Raw genomic sequence first — 17086 nt, 5'->3', positions numbered from 1 at the left:
CTTCCTGCATGTACTCCACCATTACTTCAGGATTATTTGATGCATAGAAAGTTCAGTAATCGTTCCTGAAGCTCAAACAGTAGCAAAGGGTTTGATTCCTAGGGAATGCATAAATGTGAGACCTTGAATGCAAGTTGCTTTTGCTAAATGCATAAATGTAAAAGTTAAAAAAAGTATAATAACTAACTGCAAATCTGTTATTTCAGTTACACAGAAGCCCATGTCTTCGTAAATAAATAAAATACTAGTGTTTTTTTTTTTTTTTTTGCATCAGCTGCCTGTACTGCCCTGAACCGAAGCAGTAAACCTCATCTCAATCAAGTCAAGTAACCTTTATTTATAAAGCGCTTTTTACAAGTCCAGTTTGTTTCAAAGCAGCAATAACCAGTAAATCTTGCTGCTTTTGTCCAACAATAAACATCACACTATAATCATGTAAAATAATGACACATTTTGAAGTATTTTAAAATAATTATTTAAATCACAATATTGAGGACATCGTTCAGATCCATCTTCACGACAGGGCGTTATTTTATCAGATTATCAGTGTGAATTTGTTGACTGCTGAACATTGAAGCGAGAAGGGTTAATTTGGTAGAATGATATATTAATGTAGTCATTAATAACTACAGCACAACATTGATAAACACAGCATTCAATTTGTATTTTACACAAACAAAGACAGACAACTTATAGACGATTCCCACCACACACAAATCAAGGTTTATCTAATAATTCTGTTGCACCAAACTTTAAACCGTGATTAAAAATAAGCAGGTTTACATATAAAACCATCACTTTGAGCCTGGGTTTAATTTATATTTAAGATAGAATAACTTTTATCCTGTTGCTCAATAACTGTAAACTCAATTAGGGATTAACTTTAAAGTTACAGATGAGGAGGTTTATATAAAATAAAGTGCACCTACAATTTAAATATGTGGCTGATTGTTGCCGCACTTCCCAGAGAAAGTCACTCTGCCAGTCATGGCAGATCTCATTTTCTATTTTTTTTTTAATCATACTCTATGCTGCCATTATTACTGTATATATTACATTGATACTAATAACTATATTTCCAGATTTATGACTGTGCTTATTTTAGCTCTCATTGGTGCAACCCAAAAACTCAATACACTCAATACACCACACTTTGCTGAAGCTATTTTTAGTCCTGCATTCCTTTTTCACATATGTACTTCAATTTGGAAGAGCAGTGGAGGTCATTAAGCAGCCCTTCATCTGCAATATGCCCACAGTCCTCTCCCTCTTCTCCTTTCTCTCCCAAGCCGTGATCGGTCCAATCATCTGGTTGTCCAGTTCTCCAGTGTCTGCAAAAAGAAAACCTAAAGTTTGTTACTAGGATTGTCAAAAGTACCAGTCCCTTGTTACCAAGTCGGGACTGAAGATTAAAAAATGTGACGATACCAGGCCATTGTGTTGAGCGTGTTAACACAATGGCCAATCAGAGGTGTTTAAGTCAGTCAGAATCAGCTCAGTGTCACTCAGATCACAGGAGTTTTCATTCACTGCACACTTTAGAGCTCTGCACGCTCACAGAAAATTTAATTAAAGTCTAAACACAATGTAAATAAGAGATTCATTGTGCAGTGAGGAAAGCTTTTTTTGATTATAACCCCTTTGTGTTCATACTGTTGCTTTTTGGATCTAGTCCAGTTCTATGTTTGATGGCTGACCCATGGCCTTCAACATTTGATCTCATTCACTTACATTGTTTGTGCCTCAGTACAAATGGTAAATGGTGGTCACACCAGATACTGACTGGTTTTCGGTCAGAGTACTCCCCCCCCACCCCCCAAATAGAGGGAATGCACGTGACGTCACGGTCTGCTGGAGCGACTGCGATTGCGCCCTACTGAGTGGCAAAAAGACTGAGAGGCAGCATTAGTTTACAGCGCGAATGCAGCGAAAACACACAAAACCAGGCCTGACGCCATGGCGGGGAAAGGGGAGGCTTGACCACGGACCGCATGGACATCGCTGTTCCAGACTTGATAATAGCGTGCAATTTTCTCACTCAAACCATTGCCACCCATTGCTGCTTCTTCTTTTAGAGGGAAACGCTGCCCATAACTGCTTGTCTATGATCTGTTGTCCTCTGTAAGAATTCGTAATAATAGCATATTATCAGTGAAAAGGAGCTAGCAAAAGATCCAGTGTGTATCTGTATTTGCACTCGTCAAATGATTACATTTCCAATGTGTTTTCACTTCGGTGAGTAGCCAACCACAGACATGTTTGTAGATTTCTACAAGGCAGTTGGCAAATCACAGGTGTTGAATTTGGAATCCACTCACCGCTCGAGTGTTTGTCCAGACAAGTGCAGACATTGGGAAAATAAGATTACATGTATACCAGCTTCACTGATTAATATAACTTTGTGAGATTGCGTTTATTGAATGAGTGACAGCTTTTAGTGATTTATAAAGTATATTACCACATACACGCTTCAATAGTCACTGACCCATCCGCATATAACGTTACATGCGGGATTTACTTGAAAAATGTGATAAATGAGTTATAATCAGGCTCATAAAATGTAAGGAAAACATGATTCCTGGCTGCATGTTCATGGATCTCTGAATCTGGTAAATTGTAAGGAACTTTATCGAGCCCATCTTTTAGTTTAAACTGATAATCGCTTGCGTTTTCCTCTATTAACTCCAGTCACGCACCAGCTCTTCTGCCACTATTCCGGCAGGAAAGTGACGTCGATGCATTCCCTCTATACAGTAAAACTGCAGATTTTAGAGTGGCCTTTTATTGTGGCCAGCCTAAGGCACACCTGTGCAATAATCCTGCTGTCTAATCAACATCTTGTTATGCCACACCTGTGAAGTGGATGGCAAATTATCTCGGCAAAGGAGAAGTGCTCCCTAACACAGATTTAGACAAATTTGAGAACAACATTTGAGACAAAAAGAAAAGTGTAATCATAATTTTGTTTAGTGTATATGCAACCATACCTGACTTGGATGTTGTCAGTCATGAATGCAAGTTCTCATTAGCAAGACTCTACTTATACAGGGAACCAGATATATAGTTATCTATATATTCAACTCACGCTTTATTAATGGTGTAAGGAGTGTCATCTGCCCATCTCCACTTCCCTGTGTCCTTGTCTGTTAGACCAACCCAGTAGTGTTGTCGTTTTGAAAAACTGGTAACAAAGTCCTAGGAAGAGAGATAAAAGCTAATCTCTGAAAGAAAGAATGTAAGGTAGGAAAAGAGTTTTTGTGTATGTATATTACGCACCCACTCCTCCTCAGAGCCATCTTCTATTTTTAAGAGTAGCGCTCCCTGCTTTTCACAGGAATCTTTTGCTTGGGTCCAGTTCAATGTATCATGAGAGAACAGGTAACAGCTTTTGCTGAATGGGATCCAATCAGATTCAGTACAGCCTGAGCCTGAGCCTGAGCCTGAACCTAGAGAGAGAGAGCGAGAGCGAGAGATCATTTATTCCATGCCCCATAGACACGCGTTATAAGCTAATCTGTTTTTAGAGGTAAAACATCTAATTATTACAGGTTCTGATTTTGCATGACAGATTTGATTTATTTTGAGAAATACTGAATCTTTTTTGTGCAAGTGAGATGACTAAATGCCTGCTTACTAGAAAAAAGTAACTTGTCACAGAAACGCCAGGCTCCAACGTCACAGTACCACACAGCGCACACCCTCACCTGAGTTCTAATCACCTCCACCTGCAGCCCATCAGCACTATCATTAGCATGAGCACATATACACCTCTGTCACAGTCACTCATTGTCCAGTCTCGTTTATGCAAGGTACAAGTTCACCACAGCTAAAACAACGGACTCCAGCAACTACTGACCTGTCTCCAGCGTCTCCCCTGTGCCTCCATCGTTCTCCAATGCCTAGTGTCTCTGTGTTCCTCGTTCTCCAACGTCTAGTGGTTCTGTTTTCCTCGTTCTCCAGCATCTCTCTCCATCGAAGTCTCCCAAGTATCTCTGCATCTCCAACCTGTTACCACCATCCAAGACCTCACCTCAGCTCACCTGCACTGCCTTATCATCTGCTCACATTACTGGTTTCGCTCAATAAAACATATACTCACCATCTTTGTCTCCGCAGTTCTGTACCATAACAGAAGACTGGACCACAACCACGAGCACCAGTATGAGCACTTCCGATACCTTTCAAGAACTGGTGGATGCCGTGCACCATGAACTCTCCACCGCTTCACCATCACCGGCAGCCACTTCCGCATCCACCAGCACCTCTCCTTCCACACCTCTGTACGCCAGTCCCATGGCCAAGCCAGCGCCCTTCTCTGGTTTGGCGGAGGACTGCAATGGATTCCTTTTGCAGTGCTCACTGGTCCTGGAGATGCAACCGCAACTGTACCCCGACGATCGATCCTAGGTAGCGTTCATAGTCTCCCATTTGAAAGGCAAAGCATTACGCTGGGCAGAAACGTTTTTGTTGCGAGGGGGGGCGTGGTTTAGAGATGTCTGTGACAGGAGAGAGAGTCGTAGGACGGGCGGCATGGATGTGAATCAAGTACAAATGATGAACATCTGTCTCTTGTTTCAGTAATTGGCTTGGAGAGACAGGTTAAATACCCTGCAGGAAGTGAGGATGAGGGAGAGAAGCTGGAAGCCAGAGCGGGACTCGGACCGTGGCTAAGAGAGCAGAGAGGAACTGCGAGAGTGAAACCGACGTGTTATAAAGAGACCTTGAGTTTATGAGTTGTGCGATGTGCACAGTGTTTTGTTACTTGAAACGGAGAAAATAAAACCGTCTGAGTTCCCGCAAGCCGACCCCTTTGTCTTCTTCCTTCACCCACATACGAACTTTGTTACAGTTATATGCACAGAATAACCCGATCTTCCAAGTCCAGTTTTGTGGCCCACTTCAAGGATGTGTTTGGCAAAAATGTCTGGGATGCACCGATTGGTGAGAAGTTGTTTCATTTAGAGCAAAGTAATATGTCAATTCATGAGTATGCTCTACCGTTTCGGACCCTGGCCGCTGTCGTTGTTGACCACCTATCGTCAGGGATTGGATCCCCGTGTGCGGTTGCATCTCGCTGCATACGAGGATACCATCGTGCTCGAACGCTTCATCAATCAATCAATCAACTTTATTTATATAGCGCTTTTACAATCACGATTGTGTCAAAGCAGCTTCACAGTGTCAAACAGGATAATATTGCGACAAAATTAGATTTGGCTGTACAGTCGTACTGGAGAAAAAAGTGATGTTATCAGCTTATTTTAATTTATCATATAGCGACAATGTTGGCAGATCAGTATTATAGTTTATAGAATTAAATAAGACCTAATTCATACATTTTATTTGTATAATAAGTTGAATAACTTTAATCATATTTTTAGTGTCCCCAACTGAGCAAGCCAAGCCAAAGGCGACAGTGGCAAGGAACCAAAACTCCATCGGGGCATGATGGAGAAAAATAAACCTTGGGAGACACCAGACTCAGTCGGGGTGCCAGTTCTCCTCTGGCCTATTAACACACCGTGTAAGATTATTATTCTGGCAACCTTACAGGTCAGAAATCAAATTAGATTGGAATATTCAAAATTTCAGGGTATCACGGAAGAGACCTGTAGGATGGGGCGTCGATTACACAAGAGTATGAATACATGAAAGATCGGAATTATTGCGTCATCCAGTTATCCATCCGCTTTGCCACTCGTATGCAGTCGTGTCTAGAAGAACACCAGGGCCAGTTCATGAGCTTCCAGTCTCTCCGCCGACCAGAATCCATCAGCCCTCCAGAACCAGTAAGCGAACCCATGCAGCTATATAACCAACGTCTGACCCCAGCAGAGCATCAGAGGCGGCTGGGCAACAGCTTATGTTTGTAATGTGGAGCTGCGGATCATTTCATGGCCAAGTGTCCTCCTTGTCCCTTAGTGAGTGTAATCCAGGCATCTGAGTATAAAAGTCAACCGTTAACCACTATAGCAGACTAGTGGGTCGTGGATCATTTTATAGGGGGTCGCGAGACTTTCTATGCGTTCTCCTATTTTCAGATTTCGTATGTTGAATCATTATTGCCGTAACTTTCTAACGCTGATTCTAAACTTTCCTATCACAATAATGTTTCACTGCCACGAAAGGCTCTTATTGGACAAGGTCCTGCTCTCTTTACGCAAGCGGTTTACCCTGTTGCTTGGTAACGACAGCGCGCTCGAGATGCCAGACCTATACAGTACGCAGCCACGGCCTGTTAGCTTGAGACCTGAATTCCTTCTGGATTCAAACCAGACACGAATATCCAGAACTCGCAGATCACACAACATAGTTTCTCTTGCAATCAGCACCACAACCTATCTTTGTGAGTCGGGATTTTCAACAGTGACTGCAATGAAAACAAAAAGCAGGAATAGACTGACAACAGATAGTTTGAGTGCAACACTACGAGTGGCCCTTTCCCTAATTTCACCACGTCTTGATATCATCGTTTCAGAGCGGCAGTCTCAAATGTCACATGAATGTGAGTAAAAATATTTAAATCAGTTTGCCTCAAAGTCTGCCTGATTATTGGGGAAAAAAAGCGTTTTCGTGAATTAATGGTGAAACTTTACAATATGGTTCACTAGTTCACATGAACTAATAATGAACTGCACTTTAAATATTTACTAATGCATTATTAAAATCTTGTTAAGATTAGTTTATGCACTGTCAACTAGAGTAGAGTGCGGATCGGTCCGCATTTTTCTGTCCGAACCCGGCCCGCATCTGACAGGCATTAAGATGTCCGAGCCCGACAGTTAAAATCAAATTTTTTTCCTCATATACTAATGTATATGTTTGTTTGTGTGGAAAGCCCGCTTTTATTAAACTGTAGGAATGCATTCTGAAATGTTTACAGACGAGCGCATCAGCACGCGCATGGGGCATCAAACGTTACACAGAGCCCAATCAAATAGCCAGCTGAAATTAAATGAACAAACGTCTACTAAAAATGGCCCAAGCTGACAGAACAAAACATTAACATAAGAACTGAAATGCTTATTGAAATGAAAGTCACTCTTACCATTTATCTCAAACCGTATGGTTACTAAACAGCAACATAGGATCTATTTACATTATCTATCCATCAAAGTTTAGACTAATCGAGGTTATGATTTTATTTTATTGCATCATCAACTGTGGATAGCTTCAAGGTTGTCCTGCTGCCAGCAGCGCTGAAGTTGCGCTAACTGGAATGACACGGATGCCGCGGGCAATGCGCAGGGACATGTTGCGCGTTGTTGTCACAGCAACATAAACAAAAATTTCCACACACAGAAAGACAGATGTTATAATGTAAATAATGTAAATGTCTTTAATCACAAAAACAAACCATTGCATCAAGTTAAACAGGCCCATTGGCTACTTACATAATAAGCCGTTTTAAATTTAAAAGGTTCATGCCTTAATGCGCTGACGTGACCGAGCCCAAACCGAGCCCGAACGTCATTTCTAAATATCTGTCCGAACCTGGCCCGGTCCAGCCCATTGGGTACCGCCAGGACCCGTCGGGCTCGGGTCGGGTATACATCCTCTACTGTGAACTAACATGAACAAACCACGAACAGCTGTACTTTTATGAACTAACCTAGGCCTAAAATGTATGTTATTTATTTCTAGCCATAGTGGGTCATATGACTGCATACAAAAAAAAGGTGGGTCGCAGTAGGCAAAAGGTTGAAAAACCCTGCACTATAGTGAACCTTATTACTGCTGATGTCTCCCTGCCAGTCTCAGCCCTCCTCAACTCTGGGTCCACAGGGAATTTCATCTCAGGTACCCTCTGAAGTCAGCTCAAGCTCAAGATGACTTTCAACCAGACCAGCTATCAGATAGAATACATAACGGGAAAACCCTTGAGTCGGAGGCAGGTTCGCTCCATTGCCAGTCCTGTGCAACTACAAATGGGAGTTCTGCACATCGAACAACTGCATTTACTAGTTCTGGAGGAATCCACCACCGACATGATCCTAGGGCGCCCATAGCTCGCACAGCATAACCCCGTCATCTCTTGGAAGTCTGGTGAGATCCTAAAGTGGAGCGAATGCTGTTTCTCTCGCTGTCTCTCTGAGCTGCCAGTTCCGTCCAAGCCTCTTCCTAGCAAGCTTCCATTTTGTGCCACTTCCATTAAGAGTCCTATTGAACAACGGTCTGTGGAGATTCCTTCCTGTTACGCCCCCTTTAGTGATGTGTTCTTTCCTCACCGGGCTTCCAAGTTGCCTCCACATCAGCCATGGGACTGCACGATCGATCTGCTTCCGGGTGAGCCAGTGCCCAGGGGCAAGATCTACTCCCTATCCCTGCCGGAGGAGAAGGCCATGGAAGAATACATCCAGGAAGCACTCAATCAAGGTTACATCCGGCCATCCACGTCCCCTGCTGCGTCCAGTTTTATCTTCGTGGCCAAGAAGGATGGAGGCTTGCGACCCTGCATTGATTACCTTGCTCTCAATAAGATCATTATTAAGTTCCGCTATCCCCTTCCTCTCGTCCCAACAGTGCTAGAACATCTCCGGGGTGCCACTGTGTTCACAAAGTTGGACCTCCACAGCGCCTAAAACCCCATCCGGATATGTGAGGGGGACGAGTGGAAGACCGCCTTCGTGACCCCTACTGCCCACTACGAGTACCTCGTCATGCCATATGGCCTGGCCAACACCCCCTCCATATTCCAGGACTTCATACACGAGGTGCTCCTGGAGTTCCTCCACAAGTTTGTGTTAGTGTATATCGATGACATCTTGATCTACTCCCGGAGCCTGGCCGACCATCGCCACCATGTTGCGGAGGTCCTGCAACGCCTGAGGGACTTCCAGCTCTACCTTAAGGCAGAAAAGTGATCCTTCCACCAGTGCAGTTCCTTGGGTAGTAACTCCAACGGTTTCTGGGATTTGCAGACTTCTACCACTGATTCATCAAGAACTACAGCATCATATCTGGTCCAATTACTCACCTCTTCTGTAGCAAGCCCAAGTCTCTGTCCTGGACCCCCGCGGCCACGAAGGCATTCAATGATCTCAAAGACGCCTTCACCACCGCTCCCCTCCTGGTCCATCTAGATCCGAGCAAACCCTTCATAGTAGAGGTAGACGCCTCCACAACAGAAGCGGCAGCGGTGTTGTCCCAACAGCAGGGGACTCCAATTCGGCTCCATCCATGTGCCTTCTTCTCCCGGAAGTTCAACCTGGTGGAGGGTCAACTATGATATTGTGAATAGAGAGTTAGTGGAGGCATTGGCTGGAGGGAGCACAACACCCCTTCCTAGTTCTGAACGATCATAAAAATCGAGTACCTGAGACGCCAAACGTTTAAACCCTCGTCAAGCTCGGTGTGCACTCTTGTTCACGAGGTTCAATTTCACGATCTCCTATCGCCCCGGTTCCAAGAATGTCTGGCCACGCCAGGGTCAATGAAACCCTCTCGCTGCTACGCGAACGCTTCTGGTGGCCCAACATGGGAGGGTGTCGGGATTGTGCCAATTCCTGCCTGCCGGTAAGTTCCTTCCTCTGCCCGTTCTAAATCGGCCATGGTCGCACCTAGGGGTAGATTTCATAACCGACCTACATGTGTCCGATGGCTTCACATGTGTCTTAGTTTTTGTGGATAGAAGTCATGTCGTCTGATTCCTCTGAAAGGGTTACCCACAGCTATGGAGACAGCTGAAATAATGTTCAATGTTGTTTTCAGATATTACGGAATTCCTGAGGATATTGTGTCGGATCGAGGACCCCAGTTCATCTCCCGGTATGGAAAGCCTTTCACTCACTCCTAGGTGTGACTGTGAGCCTGTCATCTGGATACCAACAACAGACCAACGGGCAGACAGAGAGGAAGATCCAGGAGATCAGCAGGTTCCTCCGTACCTTCTGTCACGGTCACCAGAACTCCTGGAACCAGTTCCTAGGATGGGATCGACAACCAACTCCCGTTGTTCCTGTGGTCGGGGGAACCTTCAGACGTACCAGCTGTCGACTACTGGTTCCGGGAGAGCGAGAGGGTCTGGGACGAAGCTCACCACCAACTCCAGCAAGCCCTGCACAGACACAAGCTGACAGCCGACCTTCGCTGCTCTGCCACACCCTCCTTCCAGCCCGGGCAGAAGGTCTGGCTGTCCACCAGGGACATCAGGCTGCGTCTGCCATGCAGGAAGCTTAGTCCCAGGTTCATTGGCCCCTACTCAGTGGTGAAGCAGATCAACCCGGTCACTTACCAGCTTCACCTCCCACCAGAATTCAAAATTCACCCCACGTTCAATGTTTCCCTGCTCAAGCCTCACTACCCTTCTGTTTCTCCCCCTCAGAGCCTGGCGTGGAAGAGGAGACCCCCCCCCCCCCTCTCACTCATCGTAGAAGGAGGCACCGTGTACATCTTGGACTCCCGACGTCGGGGTGGCATCTTAGAATACCTGGTGGACTGGGAGGGCTATGGTCCAGAGGAACGCTCATGGGTACTGAGAAATGACATCCTTGATCATAACTTTCTTGAAACCTTCCATGCCTCTCATCCCAACAGACCAGCTCTGCGAGGTAGAAGCCGACAACCATGCCGTCGTGGGGGGTGGGGGGATTAATGTCACAGAAATGCCAGGCCGCAAACTACTGACCTGTCTCCAGCGTCTCCCCTGTGCCTCTATCGGTATAGTGGTTCTGTGTTCCTCTCTCTCCATCGAAGTCTCCCAAGTATCTCTGCATCTCCAGCCTGTTACCACCATCCAAGACCCCACCTCAGCTCACCTGCACTGCCTTATCATCTTCTCACATTACTGGTTTCGCTCAATATAACATATACTCACCATCTTTGTCTCCGCAGTTCTGTACCATAACAACTTGCATTACTTATTTTTTTAAAAGTAACAAAATATGTAGCTGTAAATTTTAAAAGTAATGTGTTACTTTACTAGTTACTTGAAAAAGTAATCCGATTACATAACTAAAGTTACTTGTAATGCAATAACCCCAACACTGTTTATCATCTCATGCAGATTAAAGTAAATCCTGCTCAGAGTGTCTATTATTGTTATTTATAAATTATTTCACAGAGATTTAAATTGTTGACCTTCGTTAATGTGGATTAGGGATCCAGGGAGTACAGAGCTTTTTGACAACAAAGTTAGTGGTTATTTAAAATAACAGCATTAAAACAGGAACTACATATATAAGCACAATACTGCACATTGAATTTAGAGTTTACTCACCGGTTAATGATAGTTTAAAAGACAAAGATTGAACAAATGATCTCATTTCCTCCACTGAACTCTTCAGGTTTGTCAGTGAACTTGCCAAGTTAGCTTTTGACAGAGAAAAAAGCCAAACAGAACAATATATCAGCCTTAACATTGTATCATATTAGAGATAATCACAGTTCTGAAGAAAATGATATTTCATGAAAAAATGAAATAACTATTAACATTTACAGTATATTTAAATTAATATAATTTTAGGTTGCCGTCTTACACGTGGTTTGATGTATGTATATAAACATCCAAGATGACAACGAAATGGCCCTTGTTAGTCTAGACTCAAGATCTGAAAATGCAGACCTCAAACTGCCCATCCAACTCTTCACTTCAGTGCTTGACAGATTCTGTTGGCGCTCTGTAGGAGAAATAAATAGATATATAGGACTTCAAACCCTTGATATGTTGTCGTAATTAGAGGAATATTTAAAGCTGAAAGTACATCCAGCGCTCACCCATCGTTTGTAGTTTTTCCTCTTGTTTGGATGCGAGTGAATTCAGTGACGAGCCAAGATCAGTCATCAAGGACTCAATAGTAGACAACTTTTCATGCATTTCTTATGGATATAGAGTGAGAGGGACAAATTATGAATAAATAATCAATGCTTTTTATGCACATATCAAATCGAAGTCTATTTGCAGTGTCAAAGAGATGGTTAACAATCATGCCCTGCTGAGAAACCTAAACTCATTGCATTAAAGGTGTCATGAACTGGCTTTTTTTCTTTTTTATACTGTTGTCTGAGGTCAACTAATGACGTTTGTGTGGTTTTTGCATTCAGAAACATCATAACTAATAAGTAATAGGCTATTTTCTACACTGGTTTTGAGGCTCTCTCCTGAATGCTGGTATTGATGGGCGTGTCACTGGAGACTTGTAATTAAATGCAAACAGCTGAGATTGGATAAGTTTTGCATATTTAATGAGCTTCAGCTCCTGTCAGTTCCTTTCACATGAGGGATAGATTATTTTGAAAGCGGCAACAGCAACTTGTCTTTATCAAACAAACACAATGATTTATTTCTCATCCATCCGCGATTGTGTTACATGGCCTGCACCCGCACGATCGGTCTGACACACCTGACATCGGTCTGAACCGCGCGCTCACACACACACACACACACCCAGATAAAGACAGAATTTCTGCCGACGGACGTACGTTTTGGTCTGGTACAGCCCGGGACTAGTAGGCTACTATTACATATAAAAAAGATGTTTTACTCACATAAGTTTGTTGCACCATTCCTGTCGGATCCAATATAGAAGGCACAACATTGTGTCTGCAAATCCAGCACTTGAGACTTCTTTACAAACGATTCCACAGTGAAATGAAGCGAACACACAAACGGTCTTCACCACTTGAGCTGGAACTTCATTAAAATAAATGAAGTATCACACATTCCTAATAATATGATCCGAAGGAAGCTTATGCAGCAACTGTGTTCTTTCACGATATCTTGCTATCTTCCATGTTTATTGCTGCTGGCTTGTGATCGACCGAACAGCTCCATGAGTCGATGGGTGGGGCAACTGAATCACACGTTCAGAAGAGGCGTTTCGTAGCGCTACGACTTTAAAATGAAGCTCACGATCGCTTTCTGGGCCTGGTGTCTATAAAAACTTTTCTTTGACTAACAAGGAAGTTTTTAACTCTGAAACTTACAGGATAATCGTATATTATCATGACCTTTTATATATCAAAAGCTCAGGGAAAGATGATTTCTCAATTCATCACCCCTTTAAATATTTTACCCCAAACAGACATTAATGTAACATTTTTCACGGAGGGCATTTGAAGGACTTAAGGTTAAACGTTGTTCTAAAAAGATCACAAAAAAATCATTAACTATCATCAGTAATTTTATCCATAAATGGCCTTAGGATCACTAACAAAATAAAACATCAGAGTTAAGGCAAAGTCAAGACACTAACCATTGGTCATTGGGTTACTTGATCCAGACGTGTTCAAAGATGAGCTCAGGCTGGACACCAAATTCTGCAGCTCAGAAACCTTCTTTTCCAGGTCATTACCTGTCAAAAACAATTATTAAGTAAAAGTCCATTACCAAAACTGATCTGTGATGAAGTTCTCACCTGTGATCTGGAAATCAGATTTGACGGAGGTCAGATCAGAAGTGTGGCTGTTCATCCAACTCTCCAGCATTGAGAACTTTCTTTCTTGATTCGAAACTACAAACCAAAATAAAGAGAGACAAGCAAACAAACTCTCACTTCTCCAGCTTCTTTGCAAATATTAATGTTGGGTTAAGAAAGCCAACACACTGATCTACTAGTTAAAAGGTTAGTTCATCCAAAAAAGATCTTCCTGTCCCTCCATAGACAGCAATTTAACGACCACTTTCAAAGCCCAGAAAGGTAGGAAAAACATTGTGAAAAGTTAGTTAATGCGTTCATGAGCTCAAGGCTAGATTATTGTAATGCTCTACTGGGTGGTTGCCCTGCTCGCTTAAGAAACAAACTCCAGCTGGTCCAAAACGCAGCAGCTCGAGTTCTTACTAGAACCAGGAGGTATGATCTTATTAGACCGGTTCTGTCAACACTGCACTGGCTCCCTATTAAACATTGCATACATTTTAAAATCTTGCTAATTTCTTACAAAGTACTAAATGATTTAGCTCCCCAGTACTTAAGCAACCTCTTAACACATTATACTCCATCACGTCTATTGCGATCTCAAAAATCTACCTAGAATATCTAAATCAACTGCAGGCAGTCGATCTTTTTCCTATTTAGCTCCTAAACTCTGGAACAGTCTTCCTAGCATTGTTCAGGGGGCAGACACACTGTCAGGTTAAAGCTAGACTAAAAACCTCTCTTTACTATGGCATACACATAACACATTATCAATTTCTATAGATCTTATCAGTTAAGGATTGTTAGGCTCCATTAACTAGATCAGCCGGAACCAATGATCAACTCTTCCCCACCAACCCACACACACAACCCACACACACACTACAGCTCTGGCTACGGTGGCTGGCGTGCCCTGCCCCACAACAGACACTCCCTCCCACTACCCTCAAAATCACAGGTGTTACACTCGTTTGCAATTATATTTAGCGTATGAAAACTTTTTTTGTGAAGAGATGGCCGGCCATGCATGAGCGTTCTGCTTGATCGCCTAAGTTGATCGCATTATTTTCCGTAACATAAGCTTATAGTTTAATAATATATAAAAATACAACAACCATTCCATTTTTGTTTTTGTTTCCATGGTTAAAAACGAAAAAGGAATGGATGCCAAAGTACACGGACCGTTGTGGTCATTTAATTGAATGTTGTTTCTGAAATCGGATAGGCTAGTCGATAAATGGGTCATTTTAAAGCTTGGTAACTATTTCAATGTTTTTAAATGAGAAACAAGCCAAAAAAAATTTGGGCATTTTTTGGCTGGAAAACCCTGCTGACATCTGGCAACCCAAGAACTATAATCTGGTCATCAAAACTGAGGCTACAGCGATAGTCTATTCAATAGGTTTCGTTTTTCACTACAGTATTATTGTGTAATATTTTTACAATGTAAAAACTATTTTTTTCTGTTTGAATATATTTAAAAAAATATTACATTCCTGTGATCAAAGGAGAAGTTATCATCATTACTCCAGTCTCAAGAGTCACATAATCCTTCAGAAATCATTCTAATATGAGGATCTGATGATCATCATTTATGATTATTATGAGTGTTGAAAACAGTTTTCTCAGGATAATTTAATGAATAGAAAGTTCAAAAGAACAGCATTTATCTGAAATATAAAGCTTTTGCAACATTATAAATGTCTCTACTGTCACTTGATCAATTTGATCTGACCCAAAACTTTTGAACGGTGGTAAAATGTTACAAAAAAATATATTTTAAAAATGCTGTTTTTTTTACTTTCTATTCATCAAATAATCCTAAAAAAATGCTTTCAACATTGATAATAATCATTAATGCTTCTTGAGCAACAAATCATATTAGAGTGAAGGATCATGTGACACTGAGACTGGAGTAATGATAATAAATTCAGCTTTGATCACAGGAATAAATTACATTTTTCTATATATTCATATAGTTAGAGAACAGTTATTTTACATTTGAGTAATATTTCACAATATTACAGCTTTTTTGTATTTTAATAACATAAATATGCAGCCTTGGTGAGCAGAAGAGACTTCTTTAAAAACATTTTAAAAATCATCCCGTTCTCAAACGTTTGTTTGAGTAGTGTATATATAATTAAATGGCTAACAACGATTTTGGATCGCTATAGGTTGGCCTGTCTGTTTGGTACGATTGGGGACCCAAACTCATATTCTTTCATAGGGCCCAAAATTGCTAGCGCCCTGAACCACTTAATAAAAATACGTTTTCATCATACACTATAAATTTTAACCTAAATTTGGATCTTTAACAATAGAAGTTCACGTTCATATTATTTGTCACACTAAAAACAAAGCTGTTGCAGTCATACCCCTGTAAAATGAAAGCAGTCTAGTAGCGATAAACTAAGACGACTGTCGTTTAATCCACTCACAGATTACAGAAGTCATGATGATGAAAATAATCATGCAAACGGTTCCTAGAAGCACAAAGAGGCCAGTTTGTCTGCTACATGGAAAACCTGCAGAAAACAGACAAAATCATTCATCATACAATGTCAAAATAATAATTTAATTTAGCAAAGCCATGTTTTAATTCTTTTTGCCTGTGTCCTCACATTTCGAGATCATTCATGTCTGTAGCAAAATGACACTGGAACAAGTTACATGACCAAATTCATACTTAGAAGATTGAGTATGAGCAGTGCAAAATATGAATAACCATAATTAGCATGAACAGGATTAATTGTGATGAGATGTTATCCAGTCTCTACAAACTATCCTTGAGGAAGAAACATTCTCAGCATTACAATTACATCTCAAATATAAAAGATGCTTTTGAAATGATAAACAAAAGTCTGTGAAGACATTGAAATAAATGTTGCAGGACTGTTACGCTGTAAAAGCCGAATTAGTTTAATGCTTTAAGAGTTTCTCCAACTGAATGATATAATAAATCTTCCAAACCTTTCCAGAATGACTTCTGTGGTTCAGATTCCATCTCCATTTTAGAGTAGTCTTGAGAAGCCATTTTTTATAAAATGGGAGCAAACTGCTTCACTTGCTTTTTATAGCTGAAAGTCAAACTAACACCACCTATAAAATTAATAATTCATGTTATCAAAAAAAAATTTCCTTACACATTTTGAGGAACTGATGTGGTGAATATCATCAAGATCATATCAAGATTCTAGGTCTTGTTTTGAATATCTTGAAAGGCCACGTGTGTAAATTCATATATTCACACCATTGTGACTCTGTAAACGTCTTAATGCTTTCTGAAGGACGGAGGGAATTTCTCGCTCTCATTTAAAACAGTACCTTTAGTAAAAGGCAAAAAAAAAAAGTGTTTAGCTTAGTAAACAAAATACTACATTTGTGCCGACTTTGGACTGTCAAACATGTAAAAATAAACTGAATTAGGGAAGTGAAAGTTATTAAATTCATAAGTACAACTTGATCTGTAACTGGTTCTAAGGATTAATGTATTTTGTTTTTAATACTTGTACATTAGATATTAATCAAATCTCTCTTTAAACTGATGAGTGGCTCTCAGCTTAATGCATCTAATATTGTGAGCTGTGATTTCTTTCAATGTTCGAGGAATGATGTCAAGATTAACTCTGCCTTTGTGGGATCTGGTCAATTACCACAGAAAAGTATTTTACCTTATTCATAGAGTAGAAGAGAATAATGAAATAAACATTAAAATACACTCTCAGAAG

At 41.4% G+C, this 17086-nt stretch overlaps 1 protein-coding gene across 2 annotated transcripts; it reads right to left on the bottom strand.

Annotated features, from left to right (window-relative positions):
• Positions 1-336: 336 nt before the first annotated feature.
• LOC137071570 (asialoglycoprotein receptor 2-like) lies at positions 337-16404 on the bottom strand. 2 transcript variants are annotated; one of them, XM_067439683.1, is made up of 10 exons: positions 16329-16404; positions 15797-15883; positions 13356-13451; positions 13194-13292; positions 11716-11817; positions 11478-11618; positions 11219-11311; positions 3277-3440; positions 3086-3195; positions 337-1331 (listed from the first exon to the last, which is right to left on the bottom strand). In XM_067439683.1, the coding sequence occupies exons 1-10, from the start codon at positions 16390-16392 to the stop codon at positions 1169-1171; spliced, it is 1119 nt and encodes a 372-aa protein (XP_067295784.1). In that variant the 5' UTR covers positions 16393-16404; the 3' UTR covers positions 337-1168. The 2 variants fall into 2 exon arrangements, with proteins under 2 accessions (XP_067295784.1, XP_067295783.1); XM_067439682.1 differs by having other exon boundaries at positions 3277-3446; positions 16329-16403.
• Positions 16405-17086: the final 682 nt, after the last annotated feature.

The sequence above is a fragment of the Pseudorasbora parva genome, chromosome 3 (genome assembly GCF_024679245.1).
Source record: "Pseudorasbora parva isolate DD20220531a chromosome 3, ASM2467924v1, whole genome shotgun sequence".
NCBI classification, from domain to species: domain Eukaryota; kingdom Metazoa; phylum Chordata; class Actinopteri; order Cypriniformes; family Gobionidae; genus Pseudorasbora; species Pseudorasbora parva.
This window is presented reverse-complemented; position numbering and strand designations above follow the sequence as displayed.

Excerpts from the sequence above, each read along its gene's own strand:
- LOC137071570 (XM_067439682.1), bottom strand. The coding sequence starts at position 16,392 with ATGGCTTCTCAAGACTACTCTAAAATGGAGATGGAATCTGAACCACAG. Across the intron at positions 13,293-13,355 it reads ATCTGATTTCCAGATCACAG|GTAATGACCTGGAAAAGAAG; the intron begins GTGAGAACTTCA and ends TGTTTTTGACAG. Across the intron at positions 3,196-3,276 it reads ATGGCTCTGAGGAGGAGTGG|GACTTTGTTACCAGTTTTTC; the intron begins GTGCGTAATATA and ends CTCTCTTCCTAG.